The sequence below is a fragment of the Eublepharis macularius genome, chromosome 9 (genome assembly GCF_028583425.1).
Source record: "Eublepharis macularius isolate TG4126 chromosome 9, MPM_Emac_v1.0, whole genome shotgun sequence".
NCBI classification, from domain to species: domain Eukaryota; kingdom Metazoa; phylum Chordata; class Lepidosauria; order Squamata; family Eublepharidae; genus Eublepharis; species Eublepharis macularius.
This window is the reverse complement of record NC_072798.1, coordinates 11,933,873-11,951,693: the sequence shown is the minus strand read 5'-3', so window position 1 is coordinate 11,951,693 and position 17,821 is coordinate 11,933,873. Positions and strand designations below refer to the sequence as shown.

Below are 17,821 nucleotides of genomic sequence, written 5' to 3'. Positions count from 1 at the left end.
ATAAAACGTGATAAGACGGCAACTATCAGCGTGCTGGTTTTCAAACTGTTATGCTTAGAAATGGGCGCCTGGGGTGCAAGGTGTAGCACCCTGAATTTTATTTTAACGGCACTTGCCCCACTAAACAAGTAGTATTCCATCTCCAAACCTTCTCTCTCTTAAATGCTGTTTAATTCATTTTAAAGGAGAAGCAGGAGAGGCTTATTTTAGGGGCGGGCAAGTAAAAATCAGACAGAGATACTTATAAAGGTTAGAGAGAAGGTATCAAGCCAGGGAACTGCTTTCTCCAAGTTATTTGTAACATAAATGCAAAAAAAAAATTCTTATTGTTCTTTCAAAAGATCTTTAAAAATCAAGACCGGCTTAAATGATAGAACAGGTTATGTGAGACATTTGGATTCTGTTTCATGTAGTAATTCAGAGAAGTACAAAACTATACTACACGTTCCCAGTACACACATGAAACTCTTAAAACCCTTTTCAAAAGGAACAGAAATAAATTTCAAGGACAGGGAAATGAGATAGTGGTTCCAGTCTACAGTCTTGCAGTCACGAGCTCTGCTGACAGCCGATATTGTATTTATGAATGCTTAACTGGCAGTAAATTGTATAAACAATATTGTAGCGTTTTATGAATCTATAATTCTTTTTTTTCCTCGCTCCTGTCTGTTTCACATTTCATCAGTGCTGCAATTTCAAGTGAACAAAACATCATAAAGATTGAAATCACACATACCAAAGTGGCTTCATATGAGAACAGAATTGTTATTTTGGTAACTAATTTGTTCCCCCTTTTAGATATAGAAATAAAATTAGCACCTCCATCAAATCCTGCATTTGTCTATAACCTCACTTACATATACATATGAGCAGGGCTTTTTTTTCTGGGAAAAGAGGTGGTGGAACTCAGTGGGTTGCCCTCGGAGAAAATGGTCACATGGCTGGTGGCCCCACCCCCTGATCTCCAGACAGAGGGGAGCTGAGATTGCCCTCCGCACCAGTGGCGCGGAGGGCAATCTCAACCCCTCTCTGTCTGGAGATCAGGGGGCGGGGCCACCAGCCATGTGACCATTTTCAAGAGGTTCCGGAACTCTGTTCCACCGCGTTCCTGCTGAAAAAAAGTCCTGCATATCAGGTTCAAATACGATGTGATCATAATGTACTAAGATATAGAGCTAAGAAGGGAAGTAATACTAAAAGAGTCCACGACATTTGGGGGGACATTCCCTCCCTCTCCCCCAACATTGTCATTCTCATCATTTTGGATTCTGATCTCATGTTGAAAATGTATCGTAGCGGTGAGTGATAAAGAAGTGAAAATAATGAAATTGGGGAGGGCACAGAACGGTGTCACTGTTTCAGCTGAAACCTGACTGCAAAGCATATAATCTGTGGTTAAAAATGAGTTTTTTTGGGTTTTTTTACATTAAACATAAAAAGCAAAAAATCAAATAAAATGTTCCGGGGCATGATGGCTTCTGGTTGAGTGTCCAGATTTAATATTAGCTATTGAAAGTCAAATCTTTACCATATCTTTGACCTTAATAACCGAGGAGGTGGAAACATAAGAGCATATTGGCCTAAATCAATATACTCTCTTTCACCTACTGTTATTTGCTATTTCAGGATGATAGACATTTTCCTATTTCGTTTCATCACTTCATATTAATTAAATGATTAAATAAAGATTTTTTAAAAATCTTCACACAGACCCAATCCACAAAAATAAACCACGGGCAGGGTCATGTTAGATTTTTCGTTCATGCAAGAGGGAGAACGAGGTCCTTTTTAACCCAAGAAAAGGTTATTTTGGTGGTAGCAAGACCTACATGAATAAAAAATCAAACGGGATGCATTCAGGAGAGAACTGGGAAAGTGTAAATGCTAGAAGGATCCAACCTCATATATCTTTGAACAGGTACATGTGAAAAGATCTTGTGTGCATATTCACACATTTGGTTTTGGCCAGATTCTCCCAAGGTTTAATGGAAATCTTGGGACTTAAGTGCTGAAATCTTCAGAGGAATTAAAGATTTCTTGCTTGAATTAGAGGATTAGACTATGGCCATTTTCACATGTAGCCATAAGATGGTGTGCAACTCACGGAACAAAGCATCTTCCTAGTGCGATTTCCCAGTATGATCCCTTTTAATGGCACGATGATGCCAGAAATCGCACCATTAAACGGGATTGTGCCAGGAAATTGCGCTAGGAAGATGCTTCGTTCCGTGAGTTTCACACAATCTTCCGGAAGCTTTGGCCATGTGGAAATGGCCTATATGGCCTTTTGGTCTATTCCTACTTTCTGATTTATTGATTTTCACCCGGACCAATGCCAGGTCAAATTTTAGCACCGTTTACGTCGGAGCTCTTGGAGAATTTGTGTCTTAATTTATCTGTTGTTGTTTGTTATCTTTTACAACACTCCTTGTTCTGTGCTTAAGTGCAAAGCAGGAGATGAGATGCAAATGATAGATAAGAATTTGGCACGCCAATGGTATGCCAAACTCTTTCCCCATGTAGAGTGCACGGTATGTGTTGGGTAGGTAGATAGTGGATCTGTGCAGCATATGTGGAGGAGCTATGTGGCTGGCAAGGATTTATTATGTTGAATAAAGGCACCCAGAGATTGCTTTTCAAGTTATAGGGAAGAACTACCAACATATATAGCATGAGTGAGTCATGCTTTCTTAATTATTTTGAGTTAATATGCAAAGAAGGAGGAATCACATATCTTTACCCTTCTAAAAGCTGGAAGTGATGTTTTCACGAACTGGTTTGCAATCCGGGGCAAGTTCATGAAAGTTCGTGGTTTGTGGTTCATGAAATGTGACAAACCACGAGCCACATGGTTTGGAATTTTCCTGGTTCGTGCCCACATGACTCATTTCTCACGAAAGTTCGTTCGGTTTGTCACTGCAGACAGCCTGGTGCCAATCAATCAGTTTCCTAGGCAACAGGGGTGGAGGTGGGCTCTCTGCAAACCTTCTACTGACCTGGAAGTGATGTTTTCATGAACCGGTTCACAATCCAGGGCAAGTTCATGAAAGTTCGTTGTTCTTGGTTCATGAAAAGTGACAAACCATGAACCACACGGTTTTGAATTTTTCTGGTTTGTGCCCATCTCTACACATGACTCATTCGTGCTACCTGCTTTAGCGTTTCCACGTAAAGTGTGGAACAGGAGAGTACTCAAAGACTCATTTGACTGGAAAGCCCTGTTAGTGAACACCAGTCCTGGAAAAAGTTTGTAGAAACCTGGGCAAAACCAGTGGCATAGCGTGGCTGTGGAGCTCCCGGGGCAGGAGGCGGTGAGTGGTGACCCTCACTCCGTGCATGCACGTGAAGCACACACGCGCTCCGGCCCTGCGCGGATGATGTCACCCGCTGGGGGCCGAGCTGAGGTAGGTGGCAGCAGTGAAGGGGCAGAGAGATGAGTGGGGAGGCAACCCGCCTCCCCGCTTGCCGCCGTGCCTCTGGGGCACCTGACTCGCTGGGGGCTGAGCCAAGGTGGGCGGCAGTGGTGAAGGGGCGGAGAGGCGAGTGGGGAGACAGTGGCAAAGGGGCACTGTGGGGGGCGCGGAAGTGCCCCCCCTCAAAATTTTGCACCCACGGCGGCCGCCCCCCCACACTACACCTCTGGGCAAAACATAACATGGGAATATCCCTAATACCATTGCTTTGCACAGGAGATAAACAACAGGCCTCAACTGAACAGTTGTCTATATACATTCCAACATCACCTTCAGGATACTCCATCAACCTGTCTACCTGATTGAAGCCCGATATAAGAGCTCTCCCAGACTGTAGCATATGGTGCAGTGGCTGCTTCTAGATGAAGCAGCTGAACAGATACGGGCAGAATTTGGTATCTCCGCTCACACAAGGTGAGTCAGTTGTGATCAGTGGAGCTACGGGACTCAATCTTGACAAAGGACAGTATTAAGGAATGATCAAATATAAGAAATGTATCAATTAAATCAGCCATTATGTGCAGCAAGGTATACCTCATCATAATCAGGTTTTGTTTAAGAGAACCCATGAAAACACGGGGGATTGACTGCAGTCAGGCCATGGCAGTGCCCTCAGCAAGACTTCAGTCGAAGTCTGAAAAGAATGAGAAGGTGCCAATAACTTCTCTTGCCAGTGCCTGCTGAGGGTGAGGGAACTGCTGTCCCTGCCCTCCATTGCCCACCCTCACGCCACTGAGCAGTGAGGGAAAAATAGGGGCTGGATCAGAGTCCTACAAAACTGTAACATGGAGTCTGGGCGAAATCTTAGAGCATCCCACAATATAGTAGTGCCGCTTTTGGTTACTCAGCCGGAAACGATGTCGCAAGTGTCTGGGATTCACAAGTCCCCAGCATTTCAAGGTATAGCATTCCAGAGGGCCAGCTTGGAGTAGTGATTAAGAGCGGCAGGACTCTAATCTGGAGAACCAGGTTTGATTCTCCACTCCTCCTCTTGAAGCCGGCTGGGTGACTTTGGTCCAGTCACAGCTCTCTGGAGCTCTCTCAGCCCCACCCACCTCACAGGTGGGTGGCACCTTATTGTCATGAAGATAATAATAACACACTTAGTAAACTGCTCTGAGAGTGGCATTAAATTGTCCTGAAGGGCGGTGTATAAATCAAATATTATTATTAGTAGTATTTTGTGTACTTTGTCCCTAAAATAAGGTTGAGTTCATTTTATAACGTAAGTTCATGATATTAGATACAAGAAAATGCACAGGGATATTTTTATCTTGAAACTAAACATAAGGCGTGCTTGCTAATATTGAAATGGGCGTGCCCGGGGAAAAAAAAGGCAAACGAATTTTACTGAACCCAAAGAGATGGGTTTAAATAATGTCCGTATGTTTTCATCAATGCGCATATACACACATGTGTTTAAACAGCAAATGCTAGTGAAGGAAATTTGGGGTTCTCTCTGGGGCAGAGTCCCATCTAACAGTGCATTTTCTCAATGCCTAAAAAATGGATAGCACTGGAAAGAAAAACACATGGATTATAAAATATCAAAATAATCTCAACTAAAGTCAGGAGGAGCAATTGGAAAGACAGTCGCTTTGCAATGCCAATATCAGTATGTCTGGAAAATACAGAAGACGGTGACATTTGCATGCAGTTTTATCCTCGTAATTTTGTCTTTGCGTAGTACACAAAGCAGTTTGATGACAGGGACGCGATGATTTTTTTTTTTTAGTACTCAGCAGCATGCTTTGGGAGAACAGAGCATTGCAAAGGGGAAAATATTGTTAAAGAATACAGAGAATTGTATTTTTTTAAAGCAAGAAACACAATATACATCAAAATGCCGCTTTAGAAGAAATAATCAATACACAGATACAGTATACATAATACAATATAACATGCACTTTCAAATGATTAAATTAGAAGATCCAGAATAAGACATAGTTGACTCATGAAGCTTTTTTGTGCAAAATTCAGAAGGACCATGACAAAAATCACAGACTAAAAAAAACAAAACCCAAACCAGCCAATTTAAATATCGGGTTGCTTGCCAAGCGTGAGCCAAAAAATGGAACGGAAGCTTGCTCTCTCACGAAGAGCCTAGCAATTCATTGTATTCTGACATAATTTGAATTTTTATTGGCTATTTGGAATAATAGATATTTGTATGCAGAAAACCATCTGCCCTTCTACACGTCGCTGGGCCAGTTTGAATTTACAACTGGTGGCCTGCAGTGCACGGATTGCATTGGAACCATATAAAAGGACAATCCAATGTACCAAATGCATAATTTCGCCAGACGGTGATGTGGCATTTCCACAAATTATTTTATTTTCCTGCTGAATGCCACCATATTGTGCAATCACAACAGGGTGATCGTCCCCATGTTCTTTTTTTAAATTTTTTTTTATTGATAATACTTATTCTCCATCCCCATGTTCTCAGACAATTAAGAGAAGTAAATGTCACAGAGACTGGGGGCCATAACAGAGAGAAAGAGAGTCAGGCAGAAGTTTCAAGTCTGTGATTGTCATGCGTCTGATCATCTCCGGCAGAGCATGGTGGCATCATTCCCGATCCTTTGCACAAAGAAAACAAAGAAGGGCAGATGATACATTACTGTACCTCCATGGTCTGAGACTGGTGCATGGCTTTGATTGCATTCTGTGCCATTGCCCTTGTCGAAAACGTGACAAACGCACAGCCTGTGGGAACAAGGGGACAGGGAGCAGGAAAGACAAAAAAAACAACAAGACAAAAGGATTGGACGCTTGTTAAACCAACACAGTCTACGAGAACGGCCACAAGACGACACTGTTCTTCGTAGTACATAAAATTAAAAAAAACAACAAACACCACTTCTTATTTTCTCAGCAGTGCTGACTTGCTAATTTGACCATAGATGGGTGGAGGGGAGGAGGAGGAGAAAGAGAGAGGGGAGGGGCAAGAAGAAGAAGAAGAAGTTGAGTTTGGGTGAGAAAATTGGGGTGGTGGTTGTGCATTTTTCTCCACCCTTCTAAGCCATGGCATTTGAAAGAGGCTTTTTAAAAAGACAACTTCTTAAATTCATGGAAACAATTGTTAGTTTTTTTTTCTTTTCAAAGTTGCTTATCTAAGACGTTTATATCATTTAAAAGGTATTAATTTAAGATCACAGTTTAAAAGACTGCCAGCTGCATTAGGTAGCGAATGGTTTAATTACTGAATGAAGCATTAAGCATTGGTCAGTAACACGGCAAAAAAAGAAAAAGAAACTAGGGGCATACTTCAGCATCTTACACAGAGCTTCCATGCACTGAAATCAATGGTCTTCCCAAAGGCAGACTGCTGCTGTTTCAAGCCAGACTTCGCTGTGACTGATTCGGGATACTGGATTGAGCTCAACATGACTCTTAGTGGCTTCGGACATTACGGAAAAGACCACCACCAAGTGAATGCTCTGTTGGATCTCCAACATTAAGCAGTTGGTGCTTCCTGTGACATCAGAACTGGAGCTTGTGTGTCACTGTCGCCACCCCAACGTGGTCCAAAAACTGGAGCATATGTGGAGTGGGTGGAAGGGTGAGGGAGAAGTCAGAGTTGTGTTTTGCTGGTGGCTCTTCTTCAGTAATGTCTGGAGTCATCAGCAATCAGTTCTGCAGCAATGAGGGATGTGTTTTTGGCTCATCCCCAAAGATGGATTTCCAAAAACAATGGGATGGATTCTTCTCCTATCCTGCCACTCCTCTGAGCAAAGTTTGAAGCTGTCCTACATCCTAAGGGGCCTTCCTTTAAACTTAAGGGGCAAGTTCATTCCATTGGAGGAAGAGCCACTTAAGATAGAGGAAGGCTCCTCGGAGGGTGGTTGGATACAAACCAGTATGTATGGGTTGGAGACAAAAGACTTGGTTCTGAGTACAAACATAGCTGCATTTAAATGACCCTAAAAACATTTGTGTCGATCCAGACATATCCCTATGATCAGGTGGACACATGACCCACCTAAAAGGATGTGCTATCTCATTCATTCCTATAGTTAAGAAGGAGCCGACTGGCATACTTTAAGGAATGCGAACAGATCTTTCTTGACATAAATGAACCTGGAAGTCAAGGGGTCAGGGCAGGGAAGATCTGTCTATGACTTAAGAGTACCTATGCCATGGGATGATTGCTAGACTAGATCTCAGAATTAGATTATGTTCAAATCATCACAGATTGAGAATTTGCCAAATTTGCCTTGCTGACCCCATACCTGTGTATTAACCGGGGAGAATATTAGGGCCAAACTACAAGTGACGAATGACACTTGAACGGCAAGTGTATTTCTCCCTGTTCACTTGCCCTCCACTCGATCCACTTGCCGTCCAAGTGTCATTCGTCACTTGTAGCTTGGCCCACAGTCTCAAGTCTTGAACAAGTGGAAGATCTTTCAGAGTTATCAACAGCTGGTTAAATGGTCCATTTCCTCACATTGGCAGAGGATTTTTCCACACAGCAATGCTTTCCGGGGGAAGCCTCAAGGCCTCTGTGTTTGCCACAGGGGTAGTGGGGGTTCCACTGGGTAGGTTTCCCCCCATCTTTCTTCTGGTGGTCATTCCCCTCCCCCTCCCTCACCATCCATCACCAGGAGGCTTTTTTTTAAACAAAAAATTGGTGATATACCAATATACAGCTATATTGCTACATCAGTAATTGATTAACAAACTCAAAAAAATCACCTGGTTATGTTGAGTGGGGGAATGATGTCCGCTATAAGGGATAACGGGGAAAAGAAAATGGCGCTGATGTGAGTGAGATCAGGAAAATCCACTCACATGGCAGGCCCTTCGGCTTTGCAGAAGTCTTTCCCAAAACGTTAGAACAAAGCAGGTTTGGGAAAGATTGCAGAAAAGGTGAGGAAAAGGTGAAAGCACCGTGGTGTTGACGGGAAGAAGGAAAAAAACCAGTTCTCAGTGGCATCCTCGTGACAAAGAACATGAGTGTAAGTGACCAGAATAACAGCGGCTGTGCTTCCAAGTCTAGAAAAATTCAGAATCCTAGTAACCTGGCAGATAGGAAATCCTATTGTGAACTTTTGTGAGCTTATGTTCCTCCTCCACTGCAGGTATGACTCCCTAAGGGGTTTTGGCTGTTAGTCTAGGAGCCAAGCTACAAGTGACACCTTACACAGGTTGGACATGTCAGCTTACCTCAAGTTTTGATGGGAAATGTAGGCATCCTGGTTTTACAGCTTGGTTCTCCATTACAGCTGCAAGACCAGGATGCCTACATTTCCCATCAAAACTTGAGGGAAGCTGACAAGTGTCCAACCTGTGTCAGGCGTCACTTGTAGCTTGGCTCTAAGACTCTAAGCTTGTAGCCTTGACATAGCTGCCAAAGTAGATCCCGACAAGCCTAGGAGTTCTTCTGTTTGTCTAAATATTTTTTTTCTGGGGTTTTAAGGCTAAATAAACCAAATACGTGTATCTTTTTAACAGTTTAATCTTGTTTCCATTCACCTTGTTGCAAACCAAATAGGATTCTTGTTTGGAAGGTGGTTTCAATGGGCTTAGACTGGAGTAATTCTGCTTAGGATTTCACTGATAAAATCGGGCTATTGGCATGTCGGGACATTCTGCAAACCACACCTAGATGCAATTCTGTGTTAATAATACCTTTTAAGAAAAATCCTGCCGTTCCTCTAAGAAGCTGGCATGCATGGCTCTCGCCTGCTCTGTTTTATCCTCACAACGCTGGTGAGGTAGGTTAGGCTGAAAGTGTGTTACTGGCCCAATAGCATGCTGCAAATGACTATGACGGTGTGGAAATTTGAACCTGGGTCTCTCAGATCCTAGTATGATACTTGTAATACATTCAAATAACTAGATTGGTCTTTTATGAAGGCAGACTTATGACATTTCATGCTGGTTTTCAAAAGAGCCTTGAATGGGGGTGGGGGGTTGAGGGATTTCTGGTGAGCCTGATCTTGTCAGAACTCAAAAGCTGAGCAGGGTCAGCCTTGGTTAGTAATTGGATGGGAGACCTCCAGTGAAGATAAGGGTTGCAGAGGCAGGCAATGGAAAATCACCTCTGTTAGTCTCTTGCCATAAAAACCCCAGCAGGGGTCGCCATAAGTCATCTATGACTTGAGGGCACTCTCCACCAACAACTTTTTGCCCTGACCTGGATAGCCCAGGTGAGCCTGATCTCATCAGATCTCAGAAGCTAAGCAGGGTTGGCCTTGGTTAGAAATTGGATGGGAGACCTCCAACGAAGACCAGAGTGGCAGAGACAGGCACCTCTGTTAGTTTCTTGCCATAAAACCACCAGCAGGGGTCGCCATAAGTCATCTATGACTTGAGGGCACTCTCCACCACCAACTTTTTGACCTGGCCTGGATAGGCCAGGTGAGCCTGATCTTGTCAGATCTCAGAAGCTAAGCAGGGTTGGCCTTGGTTAGAAATTGGATGGGAGACCTCCAACGAAGACCAGAGTGGCAGAGACAGGCAATGGCTAACCACCTGTTAGTCTCTTGCTACGAAAACCCCACCAGGGGTCACCATAAGTCAACTCTGAATTGAGGGCTCTATCCACCACCCTCAACCACATTGGCTTCATTTCTGTGCTGTTCTTTTCTATGCCATTTCTTTCCCCGCACTGTCCTCAGCCTCTCCTGCCCACACTGCAACTTCGTTCTTTTGGCTAAGGCCACCCATGCGATAAAGCTGACAATGCAACACATCTGGTATAACAAAACTACAGATGCTCAAATAAAACCACATGGGTTTCTCAACCCAACCAGACGCGGCAGCAGTAGGGTGCTGGACTAGGCTAGGGAGACCCAGTTTCCCATTCATGCTTCGCATGACACTTATTGGGTGATCTTGGGTCACTTTTAGCCTACCTCACAGGGTTGTGGCAAGGATTAAGTAGAGGAGAAACTCTGTCAGCTTCTGAGAGCTTCTTGAAGCAAAGGAGGCGAGACAATGTGCTAAACGAATAAGGGCAAAGAAAGAGAAAAATGGTGCTGAGAAGCAGCAGCGACCATAGGAACAAAATGACACATCTATATGGCAAGATGAACATATTTGTTCAGCTGCAATGAAGCAAATGTGAAAATGTGGCACAGCCCTAAACAGAATAATTAACATTCTGTCTATTCTAATGGTGATGTCCTAAGCAGAGAGACTTCCTTCTAAGATCATTGAGGTCCACGCATTTTTCTGTGTGTTATGTACCATCAAGTCACTTCCGACTTATGGTGATGCTATGAATTAACAAACTCCAAAATGTCCTGTCACTGACAGCCTTACTCAGGTCTTGCAAACTAAAGGCCATGGCTTCTTTTACTGAGTCAATCCATTTTATATTGGGTCTTCCTCTTTTCCTACTGCTTTTCACTTTTCCTAGAATTACTGTCTTTTCTGGTGAGTCTTGATTTCTCTTGATGTGACCGAAGTACGATGGCTTCTGGGAGAATTCAGGCTTGAGCTTAGCAGGGTGTCACTCCAGTTAGGATGGCACTGCAAGTCTCTCAGTTAGTGAAATAAATTTGACTTATTTATTTACTGTATCTTTTTAGAGGCAGGGCTGGATTAATTGAACTCATGTGGAGGCAGCTGTGGTCTGTGCGGGTCTGCTTCTACAGAAGTACAAGAAATATGATTGGTAGGTTTGATGTCCTACTTCACCATACAAGATAGCCAAAAGGGTCTGTGGTTTTGACTCTGTCTTGCTGAACATGTATAAATCTAATCCTATTTAGCAAGACAAAGAAAAGCTTTATAGGTTTAATGAGCGACCAACTTATGACTGACAGAGAAATCCCATCATTGGGAATTGTCTCAATGGTGAAGAATCAAATCATTATGCAGTAACTGCTCAATGCAATCCCACACATTCCAGATGTGACAGTGAGGAGCTGCAGTGAACATCTGTAAATTGTAATGCAAGACTAAGAGCCAAGCTACAAGTGACGCCTTACACAGGTTGGACACTTGTCAGCTTCCCTCAAGTTTTGATGGGAAATGTAGGCGTCCTGGTTTTACAGCTTGGCTCTCCATTACAGCGGCAAGAGCAGGTTGCCTACATTTCCCATCAAAACTTGAGGGAAGTGGACAAGTGTCCAACCTGTGGCAGGCATCACTTGTAGCTTGGCTCTTATAGGGCCAAGCTACAAGTGACGAATTACACTTGAATGGCAAGTGAACAGACTCACATGTATTCCTCCCTGATCGAGCGGAGTGCAAGTGGAGCGCAAGTGAACAGGGAGGAATACACGTGAGTCTGTTCATTTGCCGTTCAAGTGTCATTCGTCACTTGTAGCTTGGCCCATAGTTCCATCATAAGACTTATAGTTCCATCCCTTCTAAGTCCATTGACTTCAATGGAGGGCTGTAATATAAGGAAGCTGTCTCAAAGAGATGCATCCATAAAGAAATAGGGAGTGAGTATAGGCTTTACTACTATTGCTGTAAATATGATAGACTGTAGACTTTATTATTATTGTATGAGTCTATTGGGTAGATCCTATGTTGTTTAAAATGTCAATTTCAGCATTACCTATGCTCTGTTTCAACATTTCTTCAACTCTGTATTCAGTTTCTGCTGGTTTTAAATCTTGGCGAATTTGCATGTATATACCCTATTACGCTTGTACTGAAATATCATTGAAATTGACTGTACTGGACCACACTGTGTAATCCACCTTGTGTCTCAATGAGAAAGGCAGACTACAAATAACATAAATAAATAAGTAAATAAATGGCCTTAGATGGGTGTAATCCTGTTTGGGACTGCACTGTTAGATTTCCCCTCCCAAACAAACATTGCTAAGTTATTCCTGTCTAAACCCATTGAAATCTGTGGGCTTAGACCGGATTAACTCTGCCCCGGATTGCACTGAAAGATAACTCTCCAGGAGCTGTAGGGATGTAACACTGATAGATACCACGGAAGCAAATGTTATAAATTAGTATTGCATCCCAAATGAAATGAAAGTGTGCGCCAGACAGAAAGAATGTTTTTGACCTTTGGTAGAAAAGATAACAGCCAAATGTCTTTGAGGCTGTTTGTGTGCATTTGTGATATCTGTATCAGATTCGGGATTAGTAGAGATCAACTTTGATGCTTGTTTGTGCTTCTAACATTTTTTTTAAAATGCCCTCTGAAATTTGCACTTTGTTCCTTGCGCCCTCCAGTGACGGGGAACTGACGCAGATTCAGAATGAGTTCATAGCAATAGCGAGGGGCGGGGGGGGGGGGGGGGCGGGGGCGGAGGGGCAACAGTGTAGCTAAAGCAATTCTGGCTCATTGTGCGTGTGATCTCTAATGGCTTTCAAAAGTGCACGGATCTGAAACTTGGTTTAAAATTAAATAAATAAATGAATAAACCACCACCCGTTCCACTCAATTTCTTCCCAACATCACTACTGTTATTGCTATGCCTTTAAAAAGGTTTCCAAATGAAGCAAATCTAAATACACAGAGGCTGGAGCACGTTGTCATTATAGAACTGATGCATGAAACTTACAGCCAGCCCTGGGTTATTATTATTATTTTTTAAAGTGTTCAGTCTTGTTGCCTCTGTGGCTAATAAGCAAAATGGGAAAAATGCTTTACAGTAAAACAGATTGTTTGCTTTATGGAAATCAATTTGTGAATCTAAAACATCTCTTGCTTTGTTATTGTTATTATTATGTTTGTCTCTGTACCTACCTGGTAGGAATAGCAAGTAAACGCGGCATTAACATTTTAATTGAACAGGAGAATGGTCTGGTGTAGATGTATGGCTGGCTCCCGGCAAGCCTTGGCTTGCAAATTAAAGCCAAGATTGGGAGTGCACTTTCTTTCCTTAAATTGGCAGTTAATTTCTCCCTCAATTCCCTTGTTTGTTTTAACCATGATTTAAATATGTGTGCACACTGACTTGGATGGCCCAGCCAAGCCTGATCTCTTTAGATCGCAGAAGGTAAGCAGGGTCGGCCTCGGTTAGTAATTGGATGGGAGACCTCCAATGAAGACCAGGGTTGCAGAGGCAGGCAATGGGAAACCACCATGAAAACCCCAGCAGGAGTCACCATCAGCCAGTTATGATTTGACGGTGCCCTCCACCACCACCAATTATGTGTGCACCAATGCTAACAGTGAGAAACGCTAACCAAGTTCTTTCCTAATGAGGGATACATACACTCACGCTGGTAAAAAAAGATACAGTGTTGTGTAGTAGTTGCAGTGTCCGTATAGGATCTGGGAGACCCAGTTCAAATGGCCATTCTGCCATGGAACCCACTTGTGCTCTCTCAGCCTCGCTTATCTCACAAGGTGGTGGTTGTGAGGATAAAACAGAGATGGGGAGAATAATGTTAAAGGCCAGTTTGGGTCCCCATCATGGAGTAAGGCGGGACATAAAGATATCAATAAAGGTATCTCCTGTATTGGGCAGGGGGTTGGACTAGAAGGTCTGTATGGCCCCTTCCAACGTTGTGATTCTGTGAAATAAAAATGGTTTCCTGGGTAGCATTACCGCGATTAGCGATGCTGCAGACTTGGTACTAAACTAGAGTTAAGGCCAAGAAGGGAGGGGAGAATTTGTTGCAGAGTAAAGCAGAGTGAGATACGAACCCTCCATTTGCAAACCACGTTTTGTAGGAAGCCACTGATCCACTTGCACTGGGCCCAAGAAAAAGCAACTTCTTCGGGTTGCCAGCTCTGGGTTATGAAACTCCTGGAGATTTTGAGGGTGAAGTCTGGGGAGGACGGTGTTTAGGAAGGGAGGGGCTTCAGCAAGATATAATGCCACAGAATCCACCCTCCAAAGCAGCCATTTTCTCCAGGGGAAATGATCTCTGTGGCTTGGAGATCAGTTGTAATTCTGGGAGATCTCCAGCCGCCACACAGAGGCTGGCAACTCTACAGCATCTGCCTAAACTCAAAATTACACCAAATCGTGGACTTTACAACAAATGCGTTTTTATAGCGTTTGATGCCTTTTTTTATTGCTAACATTAACACTTCTAGATACAAGTGAAGCCAATGGGTTAGATCCTATGGACTAACCAACGGAAAGCGTTCACACCAACTCGAGCTTTCTCCTGTCTCTTTCCCCGCGATGCTCCCATGAATAGTTGCTCCGTGAAGACTCTCAGGATCAGAGCAGGATATAGTGGGGGAGGAATGAAGCTTGAGGGGAAACTACAGAGATCTCTCCATTTGTGGGCCCCTCTCCACAAGGTGAGCATGAACTCATGCTTGGGTGAGGTGGGGGTGACTTCCGTTGGTTCACACATCTTGCTGCTGCTCCCCACACACTGCACCCCACACACTGCACTCCAAGGAGCAATTCTCCAAGGGGGATAGGAGATTTTAGAGGACAAGAGAGGGAAGTGAGATCCATTCCACTAACTCCCTTCCATTTGTGATTCATAGAATCCAACAAAATGCATTTATAACATCTAGCGGCATAGCTCAGCAATATCATCATTTTTTAAAAAAACCAAAATTAAAGCTAAGGGCATTGTGCTAATTTGTATTTTTCAGGCAGAACAAAAACAACTGATGACATTTTGACTGTTTAGACACAACAGGGTTCTGCAGTCGGAAACGACAATTAAGAAGGATTCAAAGGAAACAACGTTCTATAATGTATTCTAAACAAATAGGGGTAGAAATAAAATGGTAAATGGTCTACAGTACCTCGGCTAGACTCCATATTGAGGCCGTGCACTAAAATCAAAGAGGCCCAAATTTACCATCAGTCATCTGTCTTTAAAACATTACTCATTATAAGCAGATCAACAAGTTTTACCAGTCTTTATCCCCTCATCCACAGTGAATTGGACACCCTAGTCATCGTAAGATACAAATTCCATTGATACAGCAATAATCAAATTATCTAGATGGAGAGTTTGCTGCCTTCCCCCCTTCCAAATTTGCCCTGTGTTCCTGGCATTTATTCCCATATGGAAACAAGCACCCTTGTGTTTTACTCTCATAGAGAAGTGGTTCTAAATTGTGGTATTAGTACCAATGATACTATAATGCAATCAGCTACCCACGGGTACTTAAGAAAAAAGAAAGATAGTCATGGCTACCCTCCTGACCTGAGCGGACTCCTGCAGCCTAGAGATGGGCATGAACAGCAATACAAACTTTAAAAAGCCACAAACAGCCCAATCTGCTGTTCACGAACAAGCTGTTCATGAGGCCCCATTCTAAATGAACAGGTGGTCGTTGCAAGCCTCGTTCGTTGCTGTTCGTCAAGCCAGACAGTCTGGCACCTGCAATCAATTCCCTTGGCAACTGGAGGCAGGGACTGCCTGAACTCTGTCTGAACTCCTGCTGTTGCCCTGGAAACCCCAATCTAAGCCCAATTTATCTTGATAGGCAGGTCTTCCTTTCAAGTGTGCAGCTCCAAATTTGTTACAAGGAAGCAAAGAGCAGGGGGGAGGGGAGCTCCCAGATCTGGTTTTGCAGACAGTGAGGGAGAGACGGTTGGTGTTGGCATTTTGAGAGAGAGACAGGGAGAGTGCTTTGGAGCTTGAATTTTCTTTGTGTGTGGTGGGATAGGGATCTACCTCTTCAAGTTCCAGGGCTGCTGCCAGGCTCTGGGCCAAGTTATTATTTGTTACTGGTACCTTTCCTGCTGCCTGCTCAGGTAAGGTTTCTGGGAGTGGTGTGGTAGGGATCTACCCCTTCAGGTTCCAGGGCTGCTGCCAGGCTCTGGGGCCAAGCTATTATTTATTATTGGTACATTTCCTTCTGCCTGCTCAGGTAGGGTTTCTGGGAGTGGTGTAGTAGGGATCTTGATGGCTGGAGGAGAGCCTGCTGGCCCCCATGAACAATGAACAATGAACATGTTCATTTTTTTCTGTTCATGCCCATGTCTACTGCAGCCCCTCCCCTTCTAACAGGAATCTCCATACCCCAAAGTTCCTATAGAACACGGATTCCTTCATTCAAGAAATAAGTGATGGAATCCAGTTCTGGAATCAAAGAAATAAGAAGGAAGTTGTGGATCTGAAGACTATACAGAAGTTGGAAAGGGGGAGGTGTGCAGAGATAATCAGGGGACGCTTTCCAGGAAACAGATTCTAAGGGTATAAATGTTTTGATTCTTTCCTGGGGTGGCGGGGGGGGGGGCATGTTGACTAGTTCCATCTGATGGCGCCGCAATCAGCACAGTTTACAGTGGCCAAATTAGGAGACATTTAAGAACTCCACGTATCACATGGAAACCACTCAAAACACCTGCAAGGTGACCACAGGAACACAGGGGAGATCACAGAGGGTCCCTCCCCAGCAGAAGACATTCCTGGTGATCATTGATTCCCCATGTGCAAGACATTTCCAGCGGCCGCTATCCCACATCCGTAACCTGCAGACCAGCCCTAAGGCAAGGGGGCATTGCTGCAGTGCCCAGAAACAAGATGGGGCACAATATTGACATCAACCGGAAATGCATGGCTCAATGGGGCATTGACAAAGGGTGAAATAGCCAGAGACTTGCACAGACAGGTCCATTTTGTGCTTGTAATGCCCATCGTGAGAGTGGCTTTGGGAAAGAATTCTACAAATCTGGGAAATAATTTAAAAAATCCGGAGAAACAGTAGGGCGACTTTTGAGAAAAGAACTTCTCCCGGAACCTGGTCACAACATTTCAGATGTGCCTTAGGAATAGAGTTGGGATTGCATTTCATTTCAGGGAAAAAATAGTGGAGATGCAGATGTGGTGCCAAACATAATAGCCCCATATCGAACTCTTCACCCTCTCCCTGATAACATCCACTCAGACGTACCTATGCCATTCCCTCATCCCCACGGGCAGCCAGTGATATGGGTTATTCTGACTGAACATTGAAGGGGGAAGAACTTGACATGGGGGGCAGTGTTTACAGCAGCCCTGGCATCACTTGCTCTTCTGCCCTCAATCTCCTTTGCTTTTTAAGTACCAAGAGTGCTTGAATGATGCCCCTTCCTTTTATAATGGCCCCCCTTATGGTTTTTTTTAGAAAGCTTTTGAGGTGTGAATTGACAGGGCTTCTAAGGTGTGACTTATGGATTGCATCCGCATGTCCTCCCAAATCTGAACACTGAAAACGAGGCATGAAAAGAACCAGCAGCATGTAAAATGAAAAAGAGAATCAGTAAGACACAGTTTATGCATTTACCACAATTTCAACCCAGCAGTGAAAAACCAAGAAACGTTGCACTTAGCAGATCGCACAAGTGAAGCCAAGAAGTAATACCCGTCTTCCTACAAAGGTAAAACGGATTATGGTCTTCTTCTGTCACCCTAAATCCATTCCCCTCTTAAAATCCCACCAAAGGGAAATGTCTGATTGTCAAGCATGGTGGCAGCAGGACAGTCTTTCCCTGAAATTTCTG

At 43.7% G+C, this 17,821-nt stretch overlaps 1 protein-coding gene across 3 annotated transcripts in view; it reads right to left on the bottom strand.

Annotated features, from left to right (window-relative positions):
* CELF2 (CUGBP Elav-like family member 2) overlaps nt 1-17,821 on the bottom strand; it is a 705,040-nt gene that overhangs the window by 72,920 nt on the left and 614,299 nt on the right. For all 3 annotated transcript variants that reach the window (XM_054987889.1, XM_054987890.1, XM_054987891.1), the window contains exon 7: nt 6,103-6,182. In XM_054987889.1, coding sequence (XP_054843864.1) covers nt 6,103-6,182 — 80 coding nt within the window. The remainder of the gene's footprint in view (nt 1-6,102; nt 6,183-17,821) is intronic.